Source organism: Rattus norvegicus, chromosome 17, assembly GCF_021556685.1.
Source record: "Rattus norvegicus strain SHRSP/BbbUtx chromosome 17, alternate assembly SHRSP_T2T, whole genome shotgun sequence".
NCBI classification, from domain to species: Eukaryota; Metazoa; Chordata; class Mammalia; order Rodentia; family Muridae; genus Rattus; species Rattus norvegicus.
In genome coordinates, this window is record NC_141550.1 from 80,336,127 (window position 1) to 80,362,500 (window position 26,374).

Here is a 26,374-nt window from a genome sequence, read left to right on the forward strand (position 1 = left end):
CTAAATGTGGGAAATGACATCACTGAATCTGGTTTTACATGTGTTACTTGGCCTGTACAGTGGGCAGTATAAAGAATTACAATGAGAAGAACAAGGGGAGATGCTGAGATTTTTCGGGGAGACTTTGGAGAACAAAGTGACGCACAGATTAATGGGGTCGGAGAAACTAAGAAGAAAGTGAGTGCAAGAAGTTGGAAAAACAGAGCGGGCAGGGCTGGGTCGGGAAGCAGGATGGGTCGTACAGAGACAAGGCACTAAATGTAATCCTTTGTTTTCAACCCTGAGGAGTTCGCAGGTCAGTGCTGTTGTTAAGGACGGCGTGGCTAACACAGGTGGGAGAGCGAGAAGACAGGCTGAAGGAGGATGGCCATGTCTAAGGTTCAGGCAGGCCCTAAACACTGTGATCGAGTCCCACACCCTGTGTGTCTTGTGCCAGGCTGCCAGCTCGCTTGTTTGCTTCCAGCTTGCATCCACAGGTCTAATTAGGATGATCTCCTATTGAGTTGTACCCGACTAAGCTACTTCGATTATGGAACAGTGGGCTACAAAGTCACAGGGAAGGGGTGCACTTAAATACTGGATTTGCTCTGATCAAAGGACGGGGACAGATAAGAAGCTGCCAAGTCTGAGTCTACAAAGGTTTCTGAGAACTACTGTGGGCTGAGAGGGACCGAGAGCTAAGGCAGAGCAGCAAGCAAGACACACACTGCAGAAACCCGTAGGCAGCAGCGGTGAGAAGCCCAGAGTCATAACACACGGCAGCAGCCCTCTCTTCCAAGGGGCTCTCAGCAAGATGGGTACAGCCAGGCCTTCTCTTACACAAAGGTATGTCTTAGGGGCAGCCTCCAAGTCAATGACAGTTTTTGGTTCATTTTAAACGACTACGGCTTAAATTTTTTTTTTTTTTTTATCGTTCAGCACTTACACACATCTTTCGTTTTTCTGTGGATTTATCATTGGTCTGTAACACTACAAAGATGACGAATGTTCCATGACCATTTGTATTCAGACGTTTAGGGCAGAAACACTAGCAAATACCAACTGTCTGAGTCTCTCGTGTGTTTGATGCATATATGGTATGACCCAGTCAACATTGGCTTACGGAACTGAACTGAAAGTGTTACTGGCATCAATTGTAGGTCCCAGAAAAAGCTACCAGGAATGTGACTGAATGATTCAGGACTTCCTACACAATTCTGCCAGCGAATGTCTCTGACACGCAGATAATTCAGGATGCTGAAAAGAAAGGAGGTTGGCTCTGTGGGAAACACATGGCTGGGTATTGTTTGGACCATGGCTAACCCATACGGTCTCCCGATGAAGAAAAGTGGTCTTCTCCCAGACCCTGATCTCATCTGTTGGGAAATTTTCACAGTAAAAATACAGACTGGCAATGTCAACAAGAACAATGGTGTCCAGCAGACAACTCGATGCAGCCACTCCTCAAGAGCCCCGTTTCTGTGATGGAAGCTTCTCTCTACAGGAGGCTGTCTCTGTGACTCTGACACTAGTGTTCAAATGCATGCTTGGTAAGAATTCAGCAACTCTGGGAGTTAGACTTGAGATCTTGGAGATTAGTCCAAAAAATGGTTTCTACCCATTTGTGAGAGACTGGAGAGAAATCAAGAAAAGCTAACAATGTGATGAGTTTGTCCACATGTCCAGTTGCTTCTTAAGTAGGAAGCAGATGGACCAACAGTTCTAAAGAGGATGGGAGTCTTCTTTTGAGCTTTCAGAAGACCAGGTACGAAGCAGGGCACACATTCAAACTCACTGTCATTCAATCTCAAGGACTCTTATTTACTGGGTATGAGGTGGCACCTGTGTAACATTAAGAAGCAAAATTTAAAAGGACCACTCAAGGAAAACTTTTGTAGGTAAACTATGTCTGAGTTCATTTCGTTGGCATTATATTTCTGAAGTTAAATCATTTACGGCCAGCAGGTTGCTGAGGACTCGAGGTCTACCAAGTAGAATTAGTGTGAATAGCCGGGGAGGCAAAGGCTTTCATTTCATGTTGTCAAGCTTAAGCTCTACCAAAGAGTCCATAGCTGACTTCGCCCAATCCCTTTGCATTTGACGGACTGCTCATCGTTCAAGGTCTACTTAACAATCACCTATTTGATGAACTCTCCTTCTAGTGAGCTTTACTTCCTTTGCATGTGATGTGTATTTTATTCTGGCTTGGAGTATGGGTCTATGCTCTTGGCTGTTGCTAACACGTCTGTGGTTCTAGCAAATGGAATGTTTCTTATGGGCAGGGGCTAGGATTTTACTTGTATCTGTGCAGCCCAAATGCTTGTGGCTTAAAGGCATTCTCATGCATGCTGATGATGTCTAAGCTTATAGGTTTATGAGAAGCTGTTCTGGTAACCTCTACACAGAGTGTGGGCAGCGACAGGAACCACTCGGCATGATGAAGAAGCTGGCAGAACGAATGTTTCCCGTGGGATCGAGGGAACCTGGGTCAAGAGACTGCCAAGGATGGAGACTGTCAGGTCAAGACCAGGAAGAATACTGCTGGGATGTGTCTACTGAATCCTAAGTCTGATCTGGAAACTATTTTCTTCCTTCTTGGTGACATGAGTGAAGTAGATGAAGGTGTTGGTCAGTCTGGTTCTACCCACAGAGTCACTTCAAGGATGCTGAAACGGGAACCTTGTATAACACAACATAGGATTTAAACAACAACAACAACAACAAAAATACCTTTAAGCCAGGTGGTGACACATTTTAGTGCCAACATTAGGCAAACAGAGGCATCCAGAGCTCTGTAAACTGGAGGCCAGACTGGTCTACATAGGTAGTTCCAGGCCAGTCTGGGCTATTCAGTGAAACAAGACAAAACAACGCAACTAAAAAGTGAATCTTTGAGTTCAAAGAAGGGGGAAGAAGGACTCTGCTGAGATAGTGCTCTGTTATCATTTCCCCCAGATGAGAACGAAAACAGCCTTCAGGAAACTGGGCACTGCTGAACTGAGTCTCCCAGGTGAACGTGTGCACTGCTGACATCTAAAGTGACTAGCAGGACCCTGAGCATAGGTGCAGCTTCTCTAAGGGAGCTGGGGGTGCGGAGAACAACCAGAATCAGTACCGCCTGCCCAAAGATCAAGACTTGCAGACTGTCCCACAACTATGGAATTAATCTCTGTCTCTGAGAACAGAGCCCCAGAATCTGGAGTTTGATCCAATACCCTAGATGATGTTGATGCAAACTATGAGAACCACTCTGCAAGGAACCGGAAACTCAGGGTTGCCTGCACAGCACTGTTGAGACTTGTTATGACCCATTTGTCACTGAGCTTCCAAGAAAGGTAGGAAAATAAAACAAAAGTTAGGTGAAGGCTAAATGCTTGCCTAGCGTGCATGAAGCCACGAAGCCCTGTGCTTAAACGCCAATATCCACTCATAAAAATAAAACCAACCAAACCAAAAGAACGAAACAAAACATTTCGACAATCCAGGTAAGAGCCAAGCTTTCTACACGAATATCGCACCCGTTAGACAGTTGTGATCTGTTTTAAGCAGATTTTATACATAAAAATATTATCAGATAAATAACCAGCTGATCATTGATCTCCCAAAAGGATTCTTGAGGCAAAGCATTCACTAACTACCTCCTGTTGCCTACCATCTGATCAAGAATCTAATTTACTTACAACTCGGGGGAGATAAGCTCTATGTCATATCTGCTCTCAGGCTTTTGTTAAATTCAGTTTTATGAATGAGGAAAGTATTAGAAGTGTTTTTTTCACTAGAGAAGGGAGCAGTCTTCGATTTTCTAACCCAGTATCATAGAATTAGTTTTCAGTATCTTCAGGGAAAGACCTACCCTTGAAGCCAGGAAATAAATCGAAGCAGAGCTATGTCTGACTAGAAATTCACTTTGAATACACTTTGCATCAATAATAATTGGTCTTAGACCATCAGCAGAGCCAACTTCCAAGATTTTACAAAGAATCCAAAATGTTAAATTTTAAGGGAGAAATGTTTAATTTCAAACATCTCTATAAAATCTACATATACAATAGGACTTTGGAGTCAGAGGCCACTCTAGTGCCACCACTTTGGGGAAGTTTAAGCTAAGTAAACTTACTCAAATGTCTTATAGCCTCTGTCCTTTGCACAAAGAAATAAAATCATCACTATAGAGATTTGCGAATTGTAGCCAATGTATCATGGAGTTCTGGGAACACAGGAAAATTACCATCAAAAAATAAGAATAAACCAGCTATAAACTCAACTTCTATATAAATTCAAATCTCTGAGGTCAAATAATAATAATTAATAATAAGCCTTTAAAAATAATATTTTTAGCTAGAGGATTACATTTAACCTATATTCCAAACAGTTACTTCTTCCTTTTTTTTAAAATCAATTCACCATAAAGTGTATCATTTGCAGGAAATAGAAGTCCTATCAAACAACAGATATGGACCTAAAGCGTCTAGAGTCATGAGATAAAGTGAGAGCTTTTGATGATCTTTTCTGTGGAGCATGCGACAGTGTAAGTTAGAGATAATGGGCATTCAACTTTGAACTCTTTGGGAGACCACCATGTACAAGCTGTCCCTCCCGTAGTTCTGAGTCCTCAAGGCTCTCTAGACAGATAATGTTGATCTCTGGTAAGAGTGGCCAACTGTGGGGTTGGGGATTTAGCTCAGTGGTAGAGTGCTTGCCTAGGAAGCGCAAGGCCCTGGGTTCGGTCCCCAGCTCTGAAAAAAAGAACCAAAAAAAAAAAAAAAAAAAAAAAAAAAAAAAGAGTGGCCAACTGTGTGGAAGAGGGTAGGGCGAGAGCCAACAACCACTGCTCCATTTGACAGACATCAGTGATATCAGTGGAATGCAAGGGAAGTCAAAACTCCATCCCGGTTACATAGCAAAGACTTTCTTACTTAATTACTACAGAGCCAGATTAAGAATCATAACTACGGTTATGCTCTGTTATGACTATTTTTAAAGGGCTTCCAGACAGTCAACATCACGTATAGGTAACCCTTAAGTCAAACGGCATGGTCCAGTGAGCGTATCACAGAAAAGACAATGGTGGGCCAATGGCAGCCTTTGCAGAGACAGCATGCTGAGAGGTGAGGGAATGACCTCTACAGAGTCAGTTATGAGTCCATCCAAGCTTTTCCCAGCAGTGCTTCTAAATCTCTAGTTAAAGAGCTAAGCCCTTCCCTGATGCTCAAAATATTAAGGTGAGGGTTTTTAATACCTTCATTTGTTTTGTTCTTACCATTCAGGGGATCAAACCCAGGGCTTCACCTATGCTAGGCAAGGGCTCTACCACAAGGCCATATTCCCAAGCTTCAGGTTAGTTTTTCCAATGAAGGGTTCTTTCATTAGCAATACCTGAGTTCACGCTTACTCATTAATCTCTTAATGGATCATCATTAAGTAGAAGTCACTATTAATGCATAAAATTATATGAAAAGCATCATCTTGGAAAAGAGGGCTTATGCTTTGCTTTTGAGATATTGTCATGGGAAGAATTACCACACAAGAAGCTCTGTTAATCAGCCCCTAATAAACTTTTTTCCCTGGTGCACTTTTCAAAAATGATCGACAGTCAAAACTAGCTTCTTCAGGACAATAAATAACACCTCACGTAATCCGCCTCAGAGTTGGGACTTCTTTGATGAAGGCTGCATAATACCAAGAGTGAAACCAGAGGGAGACACAACAGAAAACAAAACTGTAAACCAATCTCAATGATGAATATCGATGAAAGAAAGCTCAATAAGATACTTGCAAACTGCAGCTGGAGAAGGAGTCAGAGGTTAAGAGCATCACCTGCTCTTACTGAGCACTCAGAAACTCTAGTTCTGGGGACCTGGTGCCCTCTCCTGACTCTCAAAAGCACTGTACACATGTGGTACATATACACAATGCTGGCAAAACAATCATAAACATAAAAATAAAATAAATCTAACTTTTAAAAACACTTGCAAACTAAATCTAAGAACACGTAAAAATGACCAGCCAGGGCAGTTAAGTTGGTTTCATTCCAGAGATGCAAAGAGAGTTCAACACATACGTAAATCAGCACATGAAGTCTGCATGGTACCTCTGTTCCCGCCTACGGGCATTTTACAGAGATTGTATCACTTTGCAACTGGTGTTTGAATCCATCTAATCCCTTTTGTTCCTTCGCCGCTATGTTTTACATGTGAGAGTCTATAAGAGTACCCATTTTCTGTCCCTAGTTTGTAGGACTTTTCAAAGTAATACGCAATGGGTTCACGACCTCCTGAGACAGAATAGGGAAGAATGCACACTAATGTGTGCACACACAATCTTTCTCAAGTATACAGCCGTGGTAATGACAATCCAGACAGCCTTGGGGTTGGGATGTAGGAAGAGGTCATTTCACGACATCTCCAGATAACTCACGCAGAAGACCTGAGTTAGGATACTCTTCCCTCTTACCTCTACTGATCATAAGAAACACTAGAAATGGCTATTCTGTAGGACCTTCAGTGATACCTACTTCCAAGGTTCATCTGCAAAACCCATGCCAAAAACCACTGAGAGAAAACTATGGCAAAGAAAGATGTATTGGGAGGTGAGGTCTTAAGAGATTTATATTAGATTTTGGTTCCCACAGTTTCACTTTCACTCGCAGTTTACTGAATGCATTTATTAGACATTTACAAGTGTCATTTTGACGTCTGTCATTCCCAACTAGCTATAAGAAGTATGAAACTATTTGGCGCTTAGTCCAAGATGTTGGTGACATAAGACCTAAGTCAGGATGAAAACCAAAAGTTCTGCCTACTCATTCACTCCACAGGAATTTACAGAAGCCAAAGGGTGTAGAGGAAGGAAATGTTTCCCCTTTATCCCATGAGAGTTCAGTGTCTGAGTATGAAAAAAGCTGACAGCAGGCAGGTTAAGAGGGCAAATATACACAGAAAGAAGAGTGAATACCCCAACCAGTAAGATCTAGAAGTTTCTAACTATTCCTCTTAGGGGAGAGAAAAGGATTTGGGAGTGAGCTCAATGAGCTCACAGAGTAAGTGCTAGCTTGTAACTGTCTGCATGTGACGTCACTCTCCAGTCCTCTCTTATGATCTGACACAAAATAACGTGGGAGTTACAAGGACCTGACGACAAGGGACTCCTCTCAGGGGGCCTGTCTCAGGGCACAGGAAGGAAGCTCCCACAAAGCCTCAGCCAGCACGTGCTGCTTCCCACCCACTCTCAGTTGAAGTCATGGGTAGATCAACATGTTGGGCAGTGGCGTCTCCTGATCCCACAAGTGGCCCAGGTAATAAGAACATTTCAGACAAATCGTGTTTTCAAGGAGCTCATAAGGAATCCTGTACAATAAATAAATAAATAAAATGTCTTCCAGTGCAGACATGTGCTGTTTTCACAGCTGAATCAAGATGGCAAGAGGGGAGGGCAGAGGGTACTCTTTGAAGTGGGTGGGAATCCTTTCAGGGTTATGAATTAGATTTTTATCAGGATGAATTATTTTTGTAATTAGAGAAAGAAACTGGAATATGTCTATAACTATATATGTGTTTTCATCACAGCAACAGAATAAAACTAGAAGAGAGTTTTAAATAAGGTCGTGGGCAGGCTGGGAACGTGGAATTCTTCCATTAGACTGATTTGCTTTACTTTGTATTAGGGATAGGGGTCTTGCTGCCATATTTATTAAAAGGTTGGAAAAATTAAGGTATATCTTCTTTTAACATGCGTAGTATATTTTTAAACTCTTGTCTGATGTCTAGTCTCTTACTGTTTGTAACAGATTTTTAAGCCCTGGTCTGATGTGCCAGTCTACTTGTAATGATGTGTTTCATTAACATCTGTTATATAGGCTCTTCTAATGTCCCACAGATGAAATGTGGTCATTTATGGTTTCCCAATTTCAAAGTGCCTTTACGATGTTAATATACTGCTCTGAAAAAGAACGAAAATTAAACCAAGGCCTGTGTGTATTGCAGAAATGCATCGGCGGCCTTGACCCTCGTGCCTGAGAAGGCCCGGTCTGCGGAGAGGGAAACAGCTCCCTCCTCGATTCGGAGAGCCCTAGTAACGTTATTGACTGGTTTTTCAAATTCTATAATCATGTTTTAGTGCCACTGCAGGCTGAATCATGCTTTTCATAAATGGCAAAGGCTGTGGCGATCTCTGTGGTGCTTCTTACTTAATAGAACTCCACTGTCACTCTACGTGAAAAAAAAAAAAGTTCTAACGGGCCATGAGAAATGTCCTGTTAATGAAGGCTATGTCTTTCTGGCCACGAGCAAAGGGTGTCTGGTCCTTGCTAACTCCATTTAAAAATTGAATTATTTTATAAAGTCAATCGTGAATTTCCAAGTATCCTTTAAGCATTATTGAACGCGTTCTGAAAGAGAAAGGCCATGAGAGGAGGCAGGGAAAGCTCTGAGTCAGTGTCACTGACGGCCATGACCAGGGAGAGACTGAACCAGGGAGAGCATTCAGACTTGAGTTGAAGCTCCAGTTCATTTTCACGGCAGCTGTGTTTAGTGAGACTCGGAGCGTGTTCTTTCTGATACTAACATTTAAATCCTTCTCTTCCTAAAGTCATCTCAGTCATGGAACAGGGAAGAACTAGGTAGGAGCTATGGAAGTGGCCACAGATGAAGACACGTATCCAAACTATGGCGGAATGGACACATGTTCAAAGGAGGTGAAGGGGAAGGACCAAAACTGTCCCTCCAAGTGACAAGCAGAACTGCATGTGTCACACTCCAAAAGGGACCACGTTGGCTAGGAATATGTGGGGAGAGACAGTAAGTGGCTTTCACTTATATTTAAAATATCTGGCACATGTGATACAGTTCTGGTGTTACAATTTCTAAACTTTCCAAAAAATGTACTACTTTATAAAACTTATACCATAGTTTTATTCTTATTCATGCTTAAAGTTTTAATCTTACTTAAATTTTGCCAAAATCATATTCTGATGACATTCTTGGAAATGATGTATAATTCCCATTTACCAAGTGTCTTTGGTTCTGCAGCAGATAAAACTGGTTCTGAAGCTACGAGTTCCACAACTACTATCACATTGAGTAGTATTCTACAGTATCTGGGGTGGGGACCGACAGAGCTTACACATGAGTCACACCCATGGGGAGGTTGCTAACAGCAAATTAAATTAGCGTCTAGTTAGCCTAGCATTTTTTTTTACCCGTAGGCAAACTCAACAATGAACCCATAAAATGAAACGATGCAGACCAACCTTTTATTGCACCCACAATGTTTTGGTCTAGTCCTTTCCGGTTGTCATTGAGCCCTCTTTTCCTCTTCCCGTTGGGTAAGGAGTTAGCCAAAGTCTTGTCATCAAAAAATGCACACACCAGTTTTCTAAACAGAAGGCTTCCTGAGCGGGTGTAGTTTGACAATATAGAGTCCAGCTGAGATTTGGGCATGAACACATCGAAGCCTTCAGCAAGTTGCACTTCTGGCTACCAAAAAAAACATACAAAGAGAAATATTTCATTAAAAGCAAGATGTGGAGCAGTTTCCTTTGGGCATAAGTGCGGGGGGGGGGGGAGGAAATCAGCGGCTGAATTATATAGTCTCAGCTCTGCGTGCCCGATTTTGCAATTTACAAAACCAATGACCACTTATAACTCACAGAAGGGGGCACGATAACTCCAACAGTAAGGCTTACACGATTTGAGTCATGCAAACATTTCAGAGAAGGCTGGGCCATCACACAGGCCTATAGGTAAAAAGACACGAACCGCCTGGATGCAACCGCCCAGTTTCCATAAACGGTGAAACTAAGGCCTAAAAAAAGCTTGTGCCAAAAAAATGACTTCAAGATAATTCAAATGTCAAATAATTTCTTTCACCTAAGGTGACAAATGCAGGAACTGTCCTCACAGGTCCCCGCTCCTTCTATCAGGTATAAAATGGTTTACTCCAATGAAAGCCTACAAATGGTGACAATGTGAGCGAACAGAAATGGCAGGGGCAGACTTCGTCACAGTGAAAGGACAAAGGACCTTGAACCCACGCTGTGTGTGCTGTCAATCACGCTGTCAGTCCCCAGATGTCATAGGTGCAGCTCTGAAAAGCAGCCCCTTAGGAGCTGGGGTCAGAGTCTCTCCTGGTTAACAGAGCTCACTTATTTTGTTTGTCCTACAGTGTGCCCAGCACACTATAGAGTGAAGGGCATCCAGAGCATAGCCTACATCACTCAGACAGCTAAGGAAGGTGTTTGGACCTTGCTCCTGGAAAATGGAATTTTGGACTGGATTATCCGGAAAGTCACCTCATTCTTCTGTTCCGCTTTGCCATTTAATGTTTGGCTTCTGAATGCCTGGTAAATACCACTGAAAAGCACAGTGCTGTCAGGTTTCCCCTGACTTTTGCATCTTGCTGCTTGCTGGTCAAAGGTCTAGAAGTACTTGACAGGAGCCAGAGGCGGAACTCCTAATTCCTGCAAACGGATGGACACACAGCAAGCGCTCAGGGAACACCTGCCAAGCGGCCCAATGTGGAATGGTTAGAATGGGGAGAATTTTACCATCATAATCTGACAGAAGGTTTTACATTGCGTACATCCTGTGAACTTTGATTCCAAGTGAACTGATCTCAGATTTTTGGTAGGAGTTCCTGTATCAGGTAGAGTCTATTAAAACCCTCTCCACCAAGTGTATCCTACAGCGATTTGACCACCTAGGGTGGTTACAGGAGTTCTTAAGCCGCAAGAGAAGACAAAGATAGAACTGCAGTTTGTTTCATTTCTGTAGCCCTGGGTGCTTAAAACTCAGGCACCTGACTTTGGAGAATTCCAAAATTTTCCCTGGAGGGCTTGCAGCCTATCTTCAGAAACCAGAGTAGAACACCAGGCAGAACTAGCCACTCCCTTCTTGATGTGTGCAGGGTACTTTCTATGCAGTGTGTTTACAGCACTTTCTGCCCTGCATTTATCTAGCTGGGGTGCACAGCTTTTATATCTAGCATGCTAAGGATCCAGTCAGCACCCAGCAGATATGTATCAGAATAAACAAAACGCTATGGAGGAATTCAGTGACTAGGTCTGAGTTTTCCTTTCCCTCCACAGAGGAAGTGGTCTGCCAGCCCCATGCTGTGGCCAGGCACACACCGTTGAATGACATGTGCTGGATCCACGGGGAGGTGAGCACCTGATTCAGTCCCTACTTACCAAGGCCCTTCTGTGGAGAGGGATTCAAGGCTGTCTCTGCAGCCACGGTGGACGTGAATACCACCACACACACTGCATGGTGAGAGGAACACTACCGGAGAGCAAGTCAGTGCTAATGTCAGACAGGACTGGCTCCCGGGGATGTGGAGGAAAGGGATTGAGAATATGCAGGCTGGGAAAAGGATGAGATGGCACTTTAACAGGGCCTTGACGAGAAGAGTTAGGAGGCCACGGTGTGGTTATTATTTGTGGCACCTGTTACAGTGCCTAAAAGTAGACACCTGGAGGTTTCTGTGGCGCCAAGGCCTCTGATGGTACTAGAAGTGCATGGCGTGTGACTGCAGAGGGACCATCGGTGGCTGAAGTTGTTGCTTTTGTTCTATCTCCCAGTGCCCGGCCAATGCTGTTATCTTAAGTTGATTTTTCCACTTTGAGGACATGAACCCCCCTACCCCCACCCCCCACCTGCAAGCACCTCGCAGAGGAGAACACAGACTGATTAACTGCACAGACAGCAGCATGGGTTTTCCTTTCCTTCTACAGAGGAAGTGGTCATCCTGATCCTCCTCCCTGACTTCTGTTCAGACTTCTTAGCAGGTAACGACAGGGTACCAAGGCGTGTGTAAAGGGGACACAAAGCGCCAATTCCTTTTAAGGAAAAGGAAGAGGGGAGGGGAGCTAACTTTATGCTCCAAAACATGAAAAAAAAAAGAGACTAATTATCTTGTTTTCACTATGAAATCTTGCCGTCTAGTCTGCTTTATAAGCATAATCACAGAACGTTATTGCCGTATAATGAACCGCAGCTCTGCGTGTGTATTTATAATCAGGTTAAAAACACTTTCTCCAGCTGTAGCATCATTATCTTTTTGTTGTTGTTGTTTTGTTGTTGTTGTTGATCGGCTGAGGTTTAAATGAGATCCGCTGACTGATAGCAGTTATGAAAACAAACACTTCTCTAAATAAGCAATGTAAAAAAAAATGCTCTAGGCTTTCCTCGGCAGATTCGCTACTTGATTCAAGCCAAGGCAGATAATAAACTAATTTGCAGCATCTAGTGTGGCTGAAAGATGTGTAAACGGTGACATCCGAGTTACAGGGACAATGCACAATGTTTGCAGTCATTAATTTCAGGGTTCACTATGAATTCCCACCATGCGGTGTCCCGCTCATTTCAGGTCCCTTGGCCACTGAGTGCAATGGATCAGCACTGGGAATGCCTCAAGCTGTGTGATTTCATCTCACGCTGGTGATGTCCTGGGAGCGAAAACTGCTGACTCCTAGGCTCTTGAAAATGTCCCTGGACCAAGGACAGCCATACTGACTATGCTATTTTTTTGTATTTCCGGTGTGGTGTTCCTTTCGCTTGGAAGCACTTTAGGCAATAGATTTTACAACAAGATAAATGAAAAGACACCTCCTAGTCCCCTGCCACCCGCGAGTTCCTATGAACGTATCATAAAACGCCTAAAGAGATCACATAAATGAGTCAGTCAGGGGACACATCTGATACAGGCTATTTTATATATGATAGCAATCGTCCAAAATTACAGTCAGACAATTATCAAACTACATAGTCAGTCATGGTTAAGAGGAAAGGAGTGCACAGATGCTTTTAGTGGGCATTAGAGCCAGGTTAGCAACTGTTAAATTAATAAGTGATACACGACGATTCTCCCAGCTCCGAGTTGTGCAAGACTCACATTCACATGCACACGAACAAGGCTGTTTGCTTTAGGTGATGTGAGGTGAGGACCAGGGAGTTGGGCCAGCTGGTCAAGTCTCAGAGTGGCTCGGGATGGAGCCTTAAAGAAAACTACAGATGAACAATTGGGTTCTGCTGAGGAAGATGGATTTTCTGCCCCCGCAAAGCCTAACGCAGGACTGATAATGATATTTCAAAGATACTGTTAGGCAGCCTGTTTGCAATACTATAATGTATAATGTATAATGAAAGAAAAATTATTATTATTATTTATTATTATTATTATTATTAATATTACTATTATTATTGGGTTTTTGAGACAGGGTTTTGTGCGTGTGTGTGTGTATGCGTGTAGCCTTGGCTATACTGGAACTTGATCTGTAGACCAGGCTGACCTCAAACTGGCTTCAAAAAGAGAGCTGCCTGCCTCTGCCTCCCAAGTGTTGGGACTAAAGGCATGGGCCACCACTGCCCAAAAGAAAAAAGTCTGAAACACACAAAACCTGTACTGATTTTGTTTTGCTCATAAATGTTATCTCTCTTTTTTTAAAAATAAGAACAATTAACATTGTATCCTGCAAATCAAATCTGCTCCCAGTAGATTTACCATCACCATTTCTTAACCGGACCTCCTGGCACTTGGCCCACGATCAGCTGACTCTGGGGCAGGGTGGACTCTGGCTGGCTGACTCTGGCTGGCTCAGCCTCTGTCTGTTACTGCTGTCAGCTCGGCACAGGCAAGGCCTACGGATGTAGCTGAACTGAGAATCCCCAGTGCTAACAACGGATGCCGCTGGCTGCACTCCGTTAAGACCGGTATTAAAAGTGCTTAACACAATTTCTATGAAAAAAAGCAAGTGTAATGATCACAGCATATATTTACTACCGACTAGGGGAAAAAAATCATTGGAGGTCTAATTCTTTTATGTTTCTCTGATAAAATTTGGTAGAATTGAGATTTTAGAAAAGACAATTTGGTCCCTTAAACGTCTCTCCATGCATTTGCATAATGGGAGGTTCTAGCCTTTCGGAGATGGGGTTAGCCTTTTCCTTCTCAGGTAATAAATCATGGTTCTGAACATTAAGGCCTGATTTATGTTCAAGACGATTGAGTTAAATGGACAGTATGTAAGATTTTAACACCACCGCCTAGCTTCTTCTCCCCTAACTCCACGGAAATTGGTCCTCTGAGAAGATGCCCATGGTGAGACTCTTATCTCTGACCTTCCAGGTAGAGAAGTACCATTCTTCCCAGTTTTCTGGAGACATTCTGACGGACTGGGCTTTGTATCCGATGACACTGCAAGTGCTGTTTGCAAACGTCTCCCACATATTCCTTAAAGAGCAAAGACTATTACGTTCTCTTTAGAGCCCCCTGGAAAGTAGTGATATAATTGATACTTGTTACTTGTTATAGTCTATGCTCTAGGGAAACACAGAACATATCAATTTTCTCATTCCATGAAGTGGCTCCCATCATTATTCCAAAGTTTCACCCGCAAAACCTAGTACCAAGGGGTGGAGGAGCTTGTTAAAAGATCATCCGACTAATATAACCAGGCAAGCATTTGAACCCGAGTGCCTACCATAGAAACTGAGGCTCTCACGCACATACTCCTTAATGTCAACAAGTAAATGGAAAATGGTTTCCGTGATCTACCTTAATTGATCCTAGCAGAACGTGTTATCTATGGAGATAAGATGTTATCAGGAAAGCACATTGAATTAAGGAGCTATTTTTGTTGCAGGCACCAGTGCGTTTAAAATCACTTAAGAAGCATACGAAACCAGGATTAACAAAATTATCTCAAACCGATGGGTCGTCAGTCATCCTTTGTCTTCAGTCAGAATTTATGCAACCTGGAATTAGTGGAGAGTGTTTATGATAACTCCATCGAATAAAAGCATTTTCTATGGTTAAAAATTACGAAGTAGGTTTTTGAAGCTTATCTGAGTGGTTCAATAAAGCAAACCAAACAAAACAGAAGTCAACCGTTGACAAACATAAAACTAACGTAGCTCAGGCGTGATACCCGCTCTGAGAAACAGTGATCAACGAACCTGGCGTCCAACAGCTGTGAGCGTAAGACTGGTCTCAGAGAGCACTGTGTCGTGAATTCAAGTCGCGTATTTGAATTTCAGAATTGGCTTTCAGTTTCTGCTTTCGAGTCTGTGTAACTTAGGTCTGGATTCTGTGTTAACTTGAAAAGGGTCAAATAGTCATGTTACAAATGTGAACCCCCACACCCCAGCTGTTTCCTCCTCAAAAGTGCAATCTGTTCACAAGCATCTGATCGTTCGTACAGGCCGCTACATTTACTTAGCCATATTTACATTTGTTCCTCTAAAGGTAGGAATGGTAAGGTTAGAAAAAAAAAATAGCCAATATTTATCATGTGCTCACAACATGCCAGGCGCTGTTCTAAGTGCTTTCCACAGAAGGCGTCATCAATTCTTCCAGGAGGCCAACTCTGTGAGGAAGCAAGCATTACTGCCCCCTTTTACAGGGAGGAAGCTGAGGGAAGGACAGGGTTCGCTTGCTCAGGGCCACACAGCTGAGATCCTAAGCTAGGGGTCTGCTCTTTTAACCACTTGCTGGCCCCCTAAGAAAGCGCCAAGCAAACAGGACTAAAGAGCCATCATCTAACCATCTGGCTCCCTTTCAAGTACCGATCTGTCATAAAGAATTATGTGCTTGAGGGCTGGAGCGGTAGCTCCGTGTAGAAGAGCAGTGGATGCTTTTCCAGAAGACTGGGGTTCGACTCACAGCACCCACAGGTGGTTCCCAACTGTCCTTAACTCCAAGGAGTCTAACACTTCCCTCTGACTTCCATGAGCACCAGACATACACATGGTGCACATACACGCATGAAGACAAAATACCAATACATATAAAACAATAAAAACAAGACCAAGTGCATGTATTTAAATGGTCTCCCAGGGTCTTTCTTACAGTGAACAAGGGCAGAGGACAGGCTTGGAGTGGAGAATTAGTTTGACCTCGTCTGACCCTGCCAACTTGTGCAGGCAGGCTCTTGACAACAGGAAGAATTAAATGAGATGAGTTATGTCACCCAGGATGCCACATGAGTATTATTGCTTTTAAAATACAGGACCCTGTTCTTGAGCAGCTGGGGTAGAAGGATCTGGAACAAAATCATGGAACTGATTCAGGAAAAAAAAAAAACCCACAGAAGTTTCCTCCCTAAAGGAGAATTGCTCAAACTAGCTTAGAGCTCTGGCAGTGTATGAGGTAGAGAGGAGGGACAGATAAGGAAATGGCAGAAACACAGAGGAGCAGGCTACAGCTGAAGCCAAATCTAGACCCTATATTTTTAAGGTTACTTCGCACAAGGTGTTTCATGCATGAGTAGAGATTTTTATCATTCGCAGATTAAGTAAATTACACTTATTAAGGATGTCCCCATACACGACCTATCATTTAATGTGTTGATATTTCAGTGGGCCTGGCTAGAGCTTTGTGCATCCCTGTGTTGAGGGAGAGATAATAGTCACCCAGAAGACGTGTTACCTACGGGGACCCCAAGAACCACAAGGGCTGTTACATTTGGGTGTGTGCTGTGAATATTGTATTTGTGTGACAGGACAAGTAAACGTAAAAGAGTAACTTAATACAGTGTGAATAATTAAGGATGATTCACAGGGTTTTTTTGTTTGTTTTTAATCTAGGAAAGCAATTAGCAGAGGTGTGGTGCTTGTCGCTACTCTCTCCTCCTCTGGGTCTGAAGAATGGTTGAGGATGATGAAGTCACTTTACCTTGAGCAAAGCTGTTGGTAAGGGCTAGCCACCCACCTGCTTCCCCAAACCAAACTCAGGCATTTGCTTTGCCTTTGGCAAGCAGTCTGTCCTCTCAGCGGCCCTCACTTTCAGGCTTATCCCTCTTGCCTGGTTAACCACAAGGATCTTTTTTCCTTTTGGCCTGAACTCTAGTACAGTGGTTCTCAACCTTCCTAAGGCTGTGACCCTATAACGCAGCTCCCAATAACTGTGGTGACCCCCCTCCACCCAACCATAAAATCATTTTGCTACTTCATAACTGTAGTTTTGCTACTGTTATGAATCGGGGTGTTAATATGATGTGCAGGATATCGGATATGCGATCCCCGTGAAAGGCACGGTCCGCTCTGGGGGGCGGAGGGGGAAGGGAGGTCACCACCCACAGGTTGAGAACCGCTGCTCTAGCTTCCCCTTCTTTATCTGTCAAGTCATTCATAATGGACGCCAGGCACCACCCTCACACGGGCAGATCACTCCTCTACACGAAACCTTCACGGTGGCTCCTCTGTGACCCCAGATGAAGCTGGACCGTGCCTCATGGGCAGCATCCAGGTTTTCTCTCCTGGAAGCACCCTGTGAAAAAAGCCACTCAGCTACCGGAGAAACACCGGACAAAAGGCCCAGTGCTATGACCGAAGGCCTCTGGACGCTGTAGACTTCTCAGGGCCCATTTTCTAAAGCAAAGATTCCCCCCCCTCTGTGTTTTCTCCAACGTGTTTTATAGGACAGTTGCTCTAAAAAATTAGAAGAATTATTCCCTCCAGACTTCCATTGACATTTTTATAGCCTCATACCTAAGAAATACTAAAAGATTAGAAAGGGGCCTAGGTTGGACACTTGAGCACAGAGAGTCCATTCTTCTGGAATTCAAGCCCCACTCCTCGTCCCAGGAACTGCTGGGGCCAGCCTGATCTGCACCTGTGAACCACCCACTGAAAGCACTTTTGCATCGCATTCTGGGACTCACCACTGAGTTCTTTAGGTGAAGCTCACTTATGCACTGAAGGGATGACACACGCACAGCCCTCCTGCCTGTTTTTAGGATCATGCTATCGTCTAAGGATCATTTTATGGTAAGAAGTGCCAGAACCAGCCACGAATAAAAATGTAAATGGTTTGCATGTATTATGTAAACAAATACCGGCTGGAGAGATGGCTCAGTGGTTAAGAGCACTGGCTGCTCTTCCACAGGTCCTGAGTTCAATTCCCAGCAACCACATTGTGGCTCACAACCATCTGTAATGGGATGAGGCCCTCTTCTGGTGTGTCTGAAGACAGCTACAGTGTACTCACAGACATAAAATAAATAATCCTGGAAAAGAAGAGGAAATAAACAAATACTGATGTTGGTAAAACTAATAAGAATTCTACTCTACTTTGTAAATGTACACAGGGTCTTTACCAGACCTCCGATTTATCGCTAACATACACTTGGACCTTAACAATAAAAGGGGAGAATTCAGTAGTTAACGGCAATAGACACACCTACATAGGAGATGACCTACGGTCTCAACTACTGTTTCTACTATACCAGTGCCTATCAGAAAAGAATTTTAAGGAAAATATGACAGTCTGTCCAAATCAGCGTAGCTGTACTTTATAATAATTTATGATTATTATAAAATAATGTATCTGTTTTCAAATATACGGTTTACCTAGGGTTTGAACCAGGCCTTAGCTGTTTCAATGATACAATATAATCAAACAAGGGAGTTGGTCTCATACCAAAGCTTATCACCAAAGAACTTTGTAAATTAAACATGAGTTTTGAAGAGTTTAATGGCCGTAGCACATACGTATGATAAAAACAAATGCCTCTTAGAACACTGAGGATTAGAAGAAAGTGCCAAGAATTTTCTAGACTGAAAACACAATGAGGGACTGGAGAGATGGCTCAGTGGTTAAGAGTACTCATTGCTCTCCCAGAGGTCCTGAGTTCAAATCCCAGCAACCACATGGTGGCTCACAACCATCTGTAATGGGATCCGATGCCCTCTTCTGGTGTGTCTGAAGACAGCTACAGTGTACTCACATACATTAAAAAAATAAGTAAATAAAATCTTTGAAAAGAAAAACATAAAGAGTTGAGCTGGTGTGAAAACACAGTGAGATTGATTCTTTCCATTAGAGGCTGGAACGTGGACGCAGCTAGGGAACCATCTAGCAACTGCTTAAGGAAATCAGCAATTTGTTTTTTATTTAAAGTTCAGGGGGTTGGGGGTGAGGGGACTCCCGTCTTATAGGAGTCTGTGGGAGTTCTCAGCAGGAGCCCATCCTACGCAATCTGGTGACAACAGATCGCTTTTCCTTGTTTATTTTAAGAACTCTGACAAGTTGGGGCCACAGTGCAAACGCACTTCAGACAAGGATATCGTAAGGAGAGCGTGCAGCTGCAAATTCTGCGCGTGATGATAGGAACTCGTCTGTGGGCCCAGGAATATAAAAGAGCATGTCAGATGGATATCTCGGATGCAATCTACCGTCCCAGTCTGCAACGACAGTTCTAGCCGAGATATTAAAATAGCGAACCTTCGCAGAGCGTTAACCTATCATTATACGGAGTGAATGGCACGCCGCTGCCACCTAATTAGCAGTGTGGCTTGCTTCTGCAAAACAGAATTAGCACCGCTGCTCCTTTCTTGCCCTTCGTCTGTGTTTCCACAAAGGTATGCCCTTATCTGGATGCTTCTGTTCGTCCATGCCCACCTACAAAAGATTTAATTACGTCCTCTTCGTTTTCTACACTGAGGAAATTGAAAACTGCCCCTTGGAAATTAAAAAAATCGCAGGGAAATTAGCGAGCAGATTATTTACCACACACCCTTCTTCTTTCAAAGATAAGACTCGGAATGAACGCCTTTGAACGAGGAAGGCACACACATTCTTCAGGGTCTTCCTACTCTCCTCCTCCTTCTCACACTCGTACCTACCTACCTGTTCCGGGGGCAGAACTAGTTGAGTGGAAAGTGTCTTAATACCGTAAAGTTCCAGAGACTTCTATCAACCCAGGTTGGCAGCCAGAAAAATATCAACTTACATCTGAGGACGGCGATTTGAGGACAATGCCAAATCCCAAGATGTGGTTCTCCTCAGCGGAAGCGCACTCTGCAGCTTGGAGACCAGGTGGCCTTGCGGCCACGGCTGCTGGCTTCTTCTCAGTTTCCGAGGGACTAGGCTTTGGTTTCACAGTAGTCATGGGTTCCACAGCCTTCGGGAGCACCTTTTTCTTTTTATTTCTCTTGCGTGAGATGGCGGTTCGCTGGGAGCACACAAGGGAAATTGGGGGTTGTTGTCTGTTTTGAGTTCCAACTGTGGACAATAAACACAGATATGGTACAGGCACTTGGGTCTGAGGAAAACCTACCCTGGCCTGTCCCTGCCATTTACAAACTGACTCTGAGGTGAGGCTCCCTCAGGATGAAGAACGGGCAGATACGTCTCACTCGGCACCCTAAAGTCCTAACAGCAGAGTATCACCAGGAGAAACAGCTCTGACCACACTGGATCATGGGACCAGTACGGCATCCTGGCTCCAGTGGAAGGCAAGGGTTAAGAGCTATGGAAAAAACATGGCTTCATGACCGTGCGGCAGGTTTGAATGAGAACTCCAGAACTGAAATCTAGGTATGGATGCTCATGTTGTCCCGTAAGCCCATCTTAGCAAAAGCCCTAATGTCACCGGGAGCTCAGCTGATGGATTACAGCCTAGAAGGGCCAGGATGACGATCATCTGAGCAGGGCTGAAAGAAACAGTTTGGAAGGACTCCATCTAGACTAGGACTGGGTGGATAAGCACACGGAAAAGCCGTTATCTTATCCTTCCTCGTCAAGTGTTCTCTGCCCGTCAACCACCTCTGCACACGGCATTCCCCTGTATCTAACCAAGCTGCCCGCTTCCCTAGGCCTCTCTCTTACATAACGAGGAGTGGGAATGACCATTCTAAGCGAATTAGCGAATCTACAAGTAGTACAGTGACCAAGTGCTCACACTGAACATGTACTTAAAGAATCCAAGACAGCACACTCTGAGAAGGAGTGTTTATCAACCAGAATGGGACAGAGGAAAATATGGTTTCAATTTGCATCAACTTCCCATCTGTCAACATGGCTTCCTAAATAAGAGTGCTAGAAATGCCTGCCTTTTCCCTAAACAGAAAGCAACCTATAAACACGAGTCACAGGAAAATTAAGTCCTTAAAGGCACATCAACACAGATTGCTTCCTCTTACTTATTTCCTAGTGGTCTTAAAAGATCAAGACTATTTATTATGATTCAAATATGTTCTTATCTCTGCACTAGAAGGCAGTTGCTAAGTTCTGGAAGCAGCTACCTAGATAGTGGCCTCTTTGACTATGCCTGTGGTGATTAGCAACACTGGTTCTAGATCTCAGATACACTTTAGAATCAGTGCAGCATTTTGAAAAGTACCCCAATCCTTAATAATCTGTCCTGGACTCAGCGGGTCAGAGCATCCCGGGGTAGAGCCAGGGCATCGATATGTTACAAGGCTTCTCTAGAGACTCTTCCATACTGCCATAGGCACTTTGATTCTAGGATAGCCTGTCTTGTCCCCGGGGTCAAATGGACTCTAGCGACCACCATCCGGAGCAGCTAAGCTGCAGCCCCCAGGCCCACGCCCTTTCTAAGATCACTCTTTCCAGTACTTTGATGTCCAGACAGAGGGCTATCGAGTTTTGCTTCTCCTGCCAGTCTTGAAAGAGCCCCATTTTCCTGCACTTAGCTCTCACTGCTTGGTCTAAGTTCTCTCTGAAAAATAAAGGTAAAGCCTTCAAAGTACAATTTAAATCTAAATCCCACGGGCGATAGCCCTTAAGTAAATCTGCCCACATAACGTGAGGTTTTTTTGTTTTTTGTTTTTTTTTTTTTAAGTTTAAGAAAATTAAAGGAGAATCATTTATTCCATTTATCCTCTTTTTATTCCTCATAGCTCTGGAATCACTTGCCTCGTTAATCTGCAAAGGTTCAGAAGAGAAAACATAGCGAGAAGGTAGCATTTACTTAATAGATTCTAAAAAGGCTCCCAGTCAAGGATCTACCCGGGCGCAACCCGCAGTTTGCCATTTCAGCAGTAAGGAGCTTAAGTAACAAAATAAATCATTACTATTTCATATGCATATTTTCTTAAGCACTAAGAGATTCTCCCTCGGTGAACAGCGACTATCAAAATAAGGTAAGCTTTCTTTCTGGGGCCCGCGTGTAGGAGACCCAACCTTGGCCCGGTTAGCAAGAACACTGATTAGCATGGTGGGACAATGCAAGTGAAGAGCTTACCTAGACTTATCCACCAAATGCTCATTTTTGTGTTGGGATGAGACAGCGTTCAATCCTTAAAAAGATATTTCCCAGAAATAAATCCTTTTTGCTTTCTTTAAAAATGTGATGGTGGGTGACTGGTATGCGAAAGTACTAAGTAAGTAACTAAGAACCACATCACCGGGCTGGAGAGATGGCTCAGTGGTTAAGAGCACCGACTGCTCTTCCTGAGGTCCTGAGTTCAAATCCCAGCAACCACATGGTGGCTCACAACCATCTGTAATGGGATCTGGTGCCCTCTTCTGGTGTGTCTGAACACAGCCACAGTATACTCACATACAATAAATAAAATCTAAAAAGAAAAAAAAAAAAAAAAAAGAACCACATCACTGAAAGCTTTCTGAGACACGGCTTTGTGAACCGTGGGGACGGTCGGCAGGCCCATCACCACAGGCCTGGGCTTGTATCCTGCTGTTCCGCACGCTCAGCACCAAGCAGCCTCTGCTGTCTGGAGGGTCCTGTTATTCTTGCCTATGTAATGAAATAAAAATCCCAGGTTCCTTACCGATGGTGGCAATTAGAAAATGCATCGCTAAACAAAGACCTTGACTTCCAAACTTCTACCGGGTGCTGTGGGGCCCTGAAAAGAACAGAGGTGTGCAGTCCGCCTTACGTCTCATTGACTGCTGCCATGTTCACCACATTTAAAAACAAAAAAAACCAAAAAGCCAAAAAAACCAGCCCTGTGGATCAGACACTGACACTCGCTCGCTTGCAGATGAGAACAGGGAGCCTAGAAATCGTCCAGCTAGAAGGTGAGAAACTGGGGGTTCGCACCCTATTTGGTTGTTCCCTTTTGACAAAGAGAAGGAAGAGCCAAGGGAAGGAAGCAGACAGGACAGACAGACACGCGGTGTGTCTCACCATCTCTGCCCTAGTGCAAGCCGAAAGTCACAGGCAGAGCCTGGGGCTCAGTGCTTCTCATCGTCCTTGAGCCTCCTCAACGGGGAAGCCTGCACTTCCTGAAGGGCTCTCGCACGTAAGATATTCCAAAATTTAATTAACTAGCGTTTGTGAAGTACCAGGAGATCAGGAGATGCAGTATGCTGAGTTCACGCATGTGTGCCCAGCAGCAGTATTAGGGGCGGGTAACAAAATGTGTTTGACTTGCTTAAAAAAAAAAAAAAAAAAGACAAAAATCGCAGGTTGTTGAAAGGGTAGGGAAAATGAATACTTGAAAAGGCACAGCAAGACAGACGGCAAGGTGGGAGGAGCGCGGGACAAAAGGACAATGCATACAAGCGGAGATGGCAGCGACACATCACCAGCAGAGGACCTGTGAGGAGGGCTGATCTGTGTACCTGCTTGAAAGTGCATTAATTTCCTCATGGTCTTGAGTTCTTGGAGAATGGCCTGCAAGGTTGACTGGCAGTTACAAGTGCAGCAGTTGGATCCGGCCGTCGAATTCACCCCTGGAAGTTCCCCTAAGCACGAAAGAAAAGAATGATACACTCCTAAAGCCTGCAAAAATTAATTACAAAGAAAAGGAAATATATATATATATATATATATATGTATATATATATATATATATATATATATATATATATATATATCTTGACAGGATTTTGAGGTACATACAATTATCATCAAACTGTGTCAGACGAAAACGTACCCAGTAATTTTCACAGCCTCAATGTGGGGTGTCTGGCTTTACCTAATTATCCAGGCCTCTGTTTGTAAGGGGCATGCTGTGCCACAGGGGCTGTATGAACAGGGGCACACAATGCACTGGCAAGGAAGGTCTGTCTACTACGGGGCTCTGACAAGCCACGATACGCACTCAAGCTACTTTCTCAAACAGCAAAGGCAAAACCACGGAGTCCTAGCTCTGCTGTAGCCTTGAAGACCCACTGCTGGTCTGCATGCTACAGGAGTTCACAGTAAAACTTAAGGCACCCTAACAAAACTAGTGGCAATGAAGAGTTGTGGATACACAGAAACTTCTAAAACTCTCCAGCTGGGGTGAGGAGAAGCAGGAGGCAGGGTGGGAGAGGCCAGCGTCTCCTTGCCCAGAGGTGTCTGTAGTTGGTTTCCTTTATGAAGGACTACCCCTCTTTTCTCCACCCTGCTTCTTACGAGCCTCTCACCAGTCTCCTCACTGTTTGAGTTTAATGTGTGTTCCCTGACAAAGCTGTTAGCTTCTGTCTTTCCCACATATGAATAAGTACTCCCCCATTGTCCGTGAACTAAAACAGAACATTTGTCAAAAAGCTTTGGCCACTGGACCTCTCCAGCTCCAGGTTGGCCACCGTGCGTTGAGGCAGTCTGAGGCCAGCTACTTTGTAAGTTTCTGGTGGGCAGGTAAGGTCACGTGAAAGGTTTTGTTCCAATGACCTGTTTCATCATCCGCTAGATACGATCTAACTCCTGTAATACTTACTATTTGTGGATACTGACATTTACCACAGTAAAACCACACAAGAATGAAAGGTAACTTCTGGACAAGCACAAGGATTAATTCTCAAGTGGAAGCCAAGTGAGGTGACTCAGCTTTAGAATCACCAACCATCCCAAAGAAACACAGGGCAGTCACAGCTCTACCCAGGGGATCCTTGAGGGACTGTGGGAGGTGGGCGGGGCGCAGTCCCAAGTGAGGTCAAAGATCCCACTTTGATTTCTAACCCCCCACAGTGGTAACGGGAGGCAGCTAAAAGATCTACATTTGTTTAGATTTCTCTTAACGGTAAATGATGTCACGCACGGTCTATGCAGTGTCCACGTGCCTAAGTTCTAATAAATCTTGATTTTTTTTAAAAAAAATTAATACGTGTATGTATTTTGGTAGTAAATGATAATGATAAACGATAACTGATATTATAGACATATTTTATCCATCGATGACATGTCGAACTTCCACATATTACTTTCGATGTTTCTAGGCTGTGACGTCCATCTGAGGGTCTGCCCAAAGTTGCAAATCTCTACAGAATATAATTCTGGCATACGTTACTCAAGGATCAACTGTACAGTACATTTTGTGTGTCTGTATGAGCATGGTGTGTGTGTGTATGTATGATATACATATATACATGTATATGTATATATGATCACATGGGTGTGCATGTGAGTGTGGGGGGAAAGGTCGACGTCAGGCGTCTTCTGTGAAGGACAGGATCTCTCAGCGAACTTGGAGCCTACTGATCTGGTTAGACCTCTTGGCCAACATGGTTGTTCTGACTTCATGCTGCCCGTGCTGGGGCTACGAGAAGTGCATCTGGATTTTATGCGGGCTTTTTGGATTTGACCTCAGGCCCCCACGCTATGTGACACACACTGGAAGAACCGAGCTCTCTTTTCCGCCCCTTGAGTGGTTTATTCGTACTGAAACGATGCAAGCGATAAACAGAAAAGATCTGGTCTTTTTGACACTGATTTGGACGAATGTCTGTGACTTTTAATATTAGTATCGGTTTCTAAGGTGAATCCATCACTCTTGCACATCGGTGAGTAGAATATGCTACCCCAAAATTATTGCTGTGGGAGGGTCACACTTTCTATACACCCAAATGCCCCTTTTCTCTTACTGGAGCAGAGTTAAGAGGGCTCCGTGGAACACCCCTAGGCACTAATCTGCACACTACCTTTATGGTTTTTTAGAGGACGAAACTAGCCCTTCTGAGCTCATTATAAATCATTTTCCAATTTTAAAGGGAACTGACTTTTTATTTTTATGGAAGAGGCTTTAAAGGCTTTAAAAGCTGGAAGCCTGCCAGCATGTGAACTTGACACTTGCCTATGGAATACTGGGAGGAAGAGAAGACACCATTCGTCTCTAGGGTCCCTTACTGTCTCATCAGTGTCTCAGGATGGCTTCTTAGTCCCCTGAACTGGCTACTGTGAATTGTGTATAGGAAAAGAAAGAAATCAAAACATTTTCCTTTTACCGAAGATCTCATAAAATGAAAACGCAAGGAAGGAAACTCTTAACTTTTCAAGGAATCTGAAATGCCTTATTTTTCCTCTGTTCTTTATGAGAACTGCAGATCCGTACACCCACGCATAACTTATAAACCAAACAACATCCAATGCCACTGGATTGAAGATTAATATTATCAAGGAAATTATCAACTCTTTTCCCTAAGCTTTGGAAAAAAAAAATCAAAAACCCCTACCCCCCAACTTAACTGTCAGTGATTTCAAAGAAATTTTACTTTAAACCAGTGGCTCTCAACCTTCCTAATTCTGTGACAACTTTGGAAGAGTTCCTCGTGTTGTGATGACCTCCTCCCACCATATTTTTTTTGTTACTAGTTCTTAACTATATGCTACTTTTATGAATCGTGTCATAAACATCTGTGTTTCCTGAGGGTCTCAGGAGATCCCTGTGGAAGGCTCGGTTGACTCCCCAGGGGTCACATCCCACAGGTT

General features: G+C 43.7%; 1 protein-coding gene and 1 long non-coding RNA gene across 9 annotated transcripts in view; one reads left to right on the plus strand and one right to left on the minus strand.

The window, feature by feature from the left end:
- Positions 1-26,374, minus strand: part of Bend7 (BEN domain containing 7) — an 83,080-nt gene that overhangs the window by 30,247 nt on the left and 26,459 nt on the right. For 4 of the 8 annotated variants that reach the window (XR_015640912.1, XR_015640913.1, XR_015640911.1 and 1 more), the window contains 3 exons: positions 23,305-23,427; positions 19,706-19,977; positions 9,227-9,448 (listed from right to left, as the gene is read on the minus strand). Coding sequence is in view for 4 of the 8 variants with exons in the window: in XM_087591180.1 (XP_087447306.1) it covers positions 9,227-9,452; positions 19,706-19,977; positions 23,305-23,427 (621 nt within the window). In the remaining 4 variants the exon portion in view is untranslated. 8 annotated transcript variants of the gene reach the window in all.
- Positions 66-18,024, plus strand: LOC148000290 (uncharacterized). Its single transcript, XR_015641341.1, has 4 exons — positions 66-3,464; positions 8,566-8,774; positions 11,063-11,136; positions 16,560-18,024. It is a non-coding gene; the product is annotated as an uncharacterized LOC148000290 (long non-coding RNA).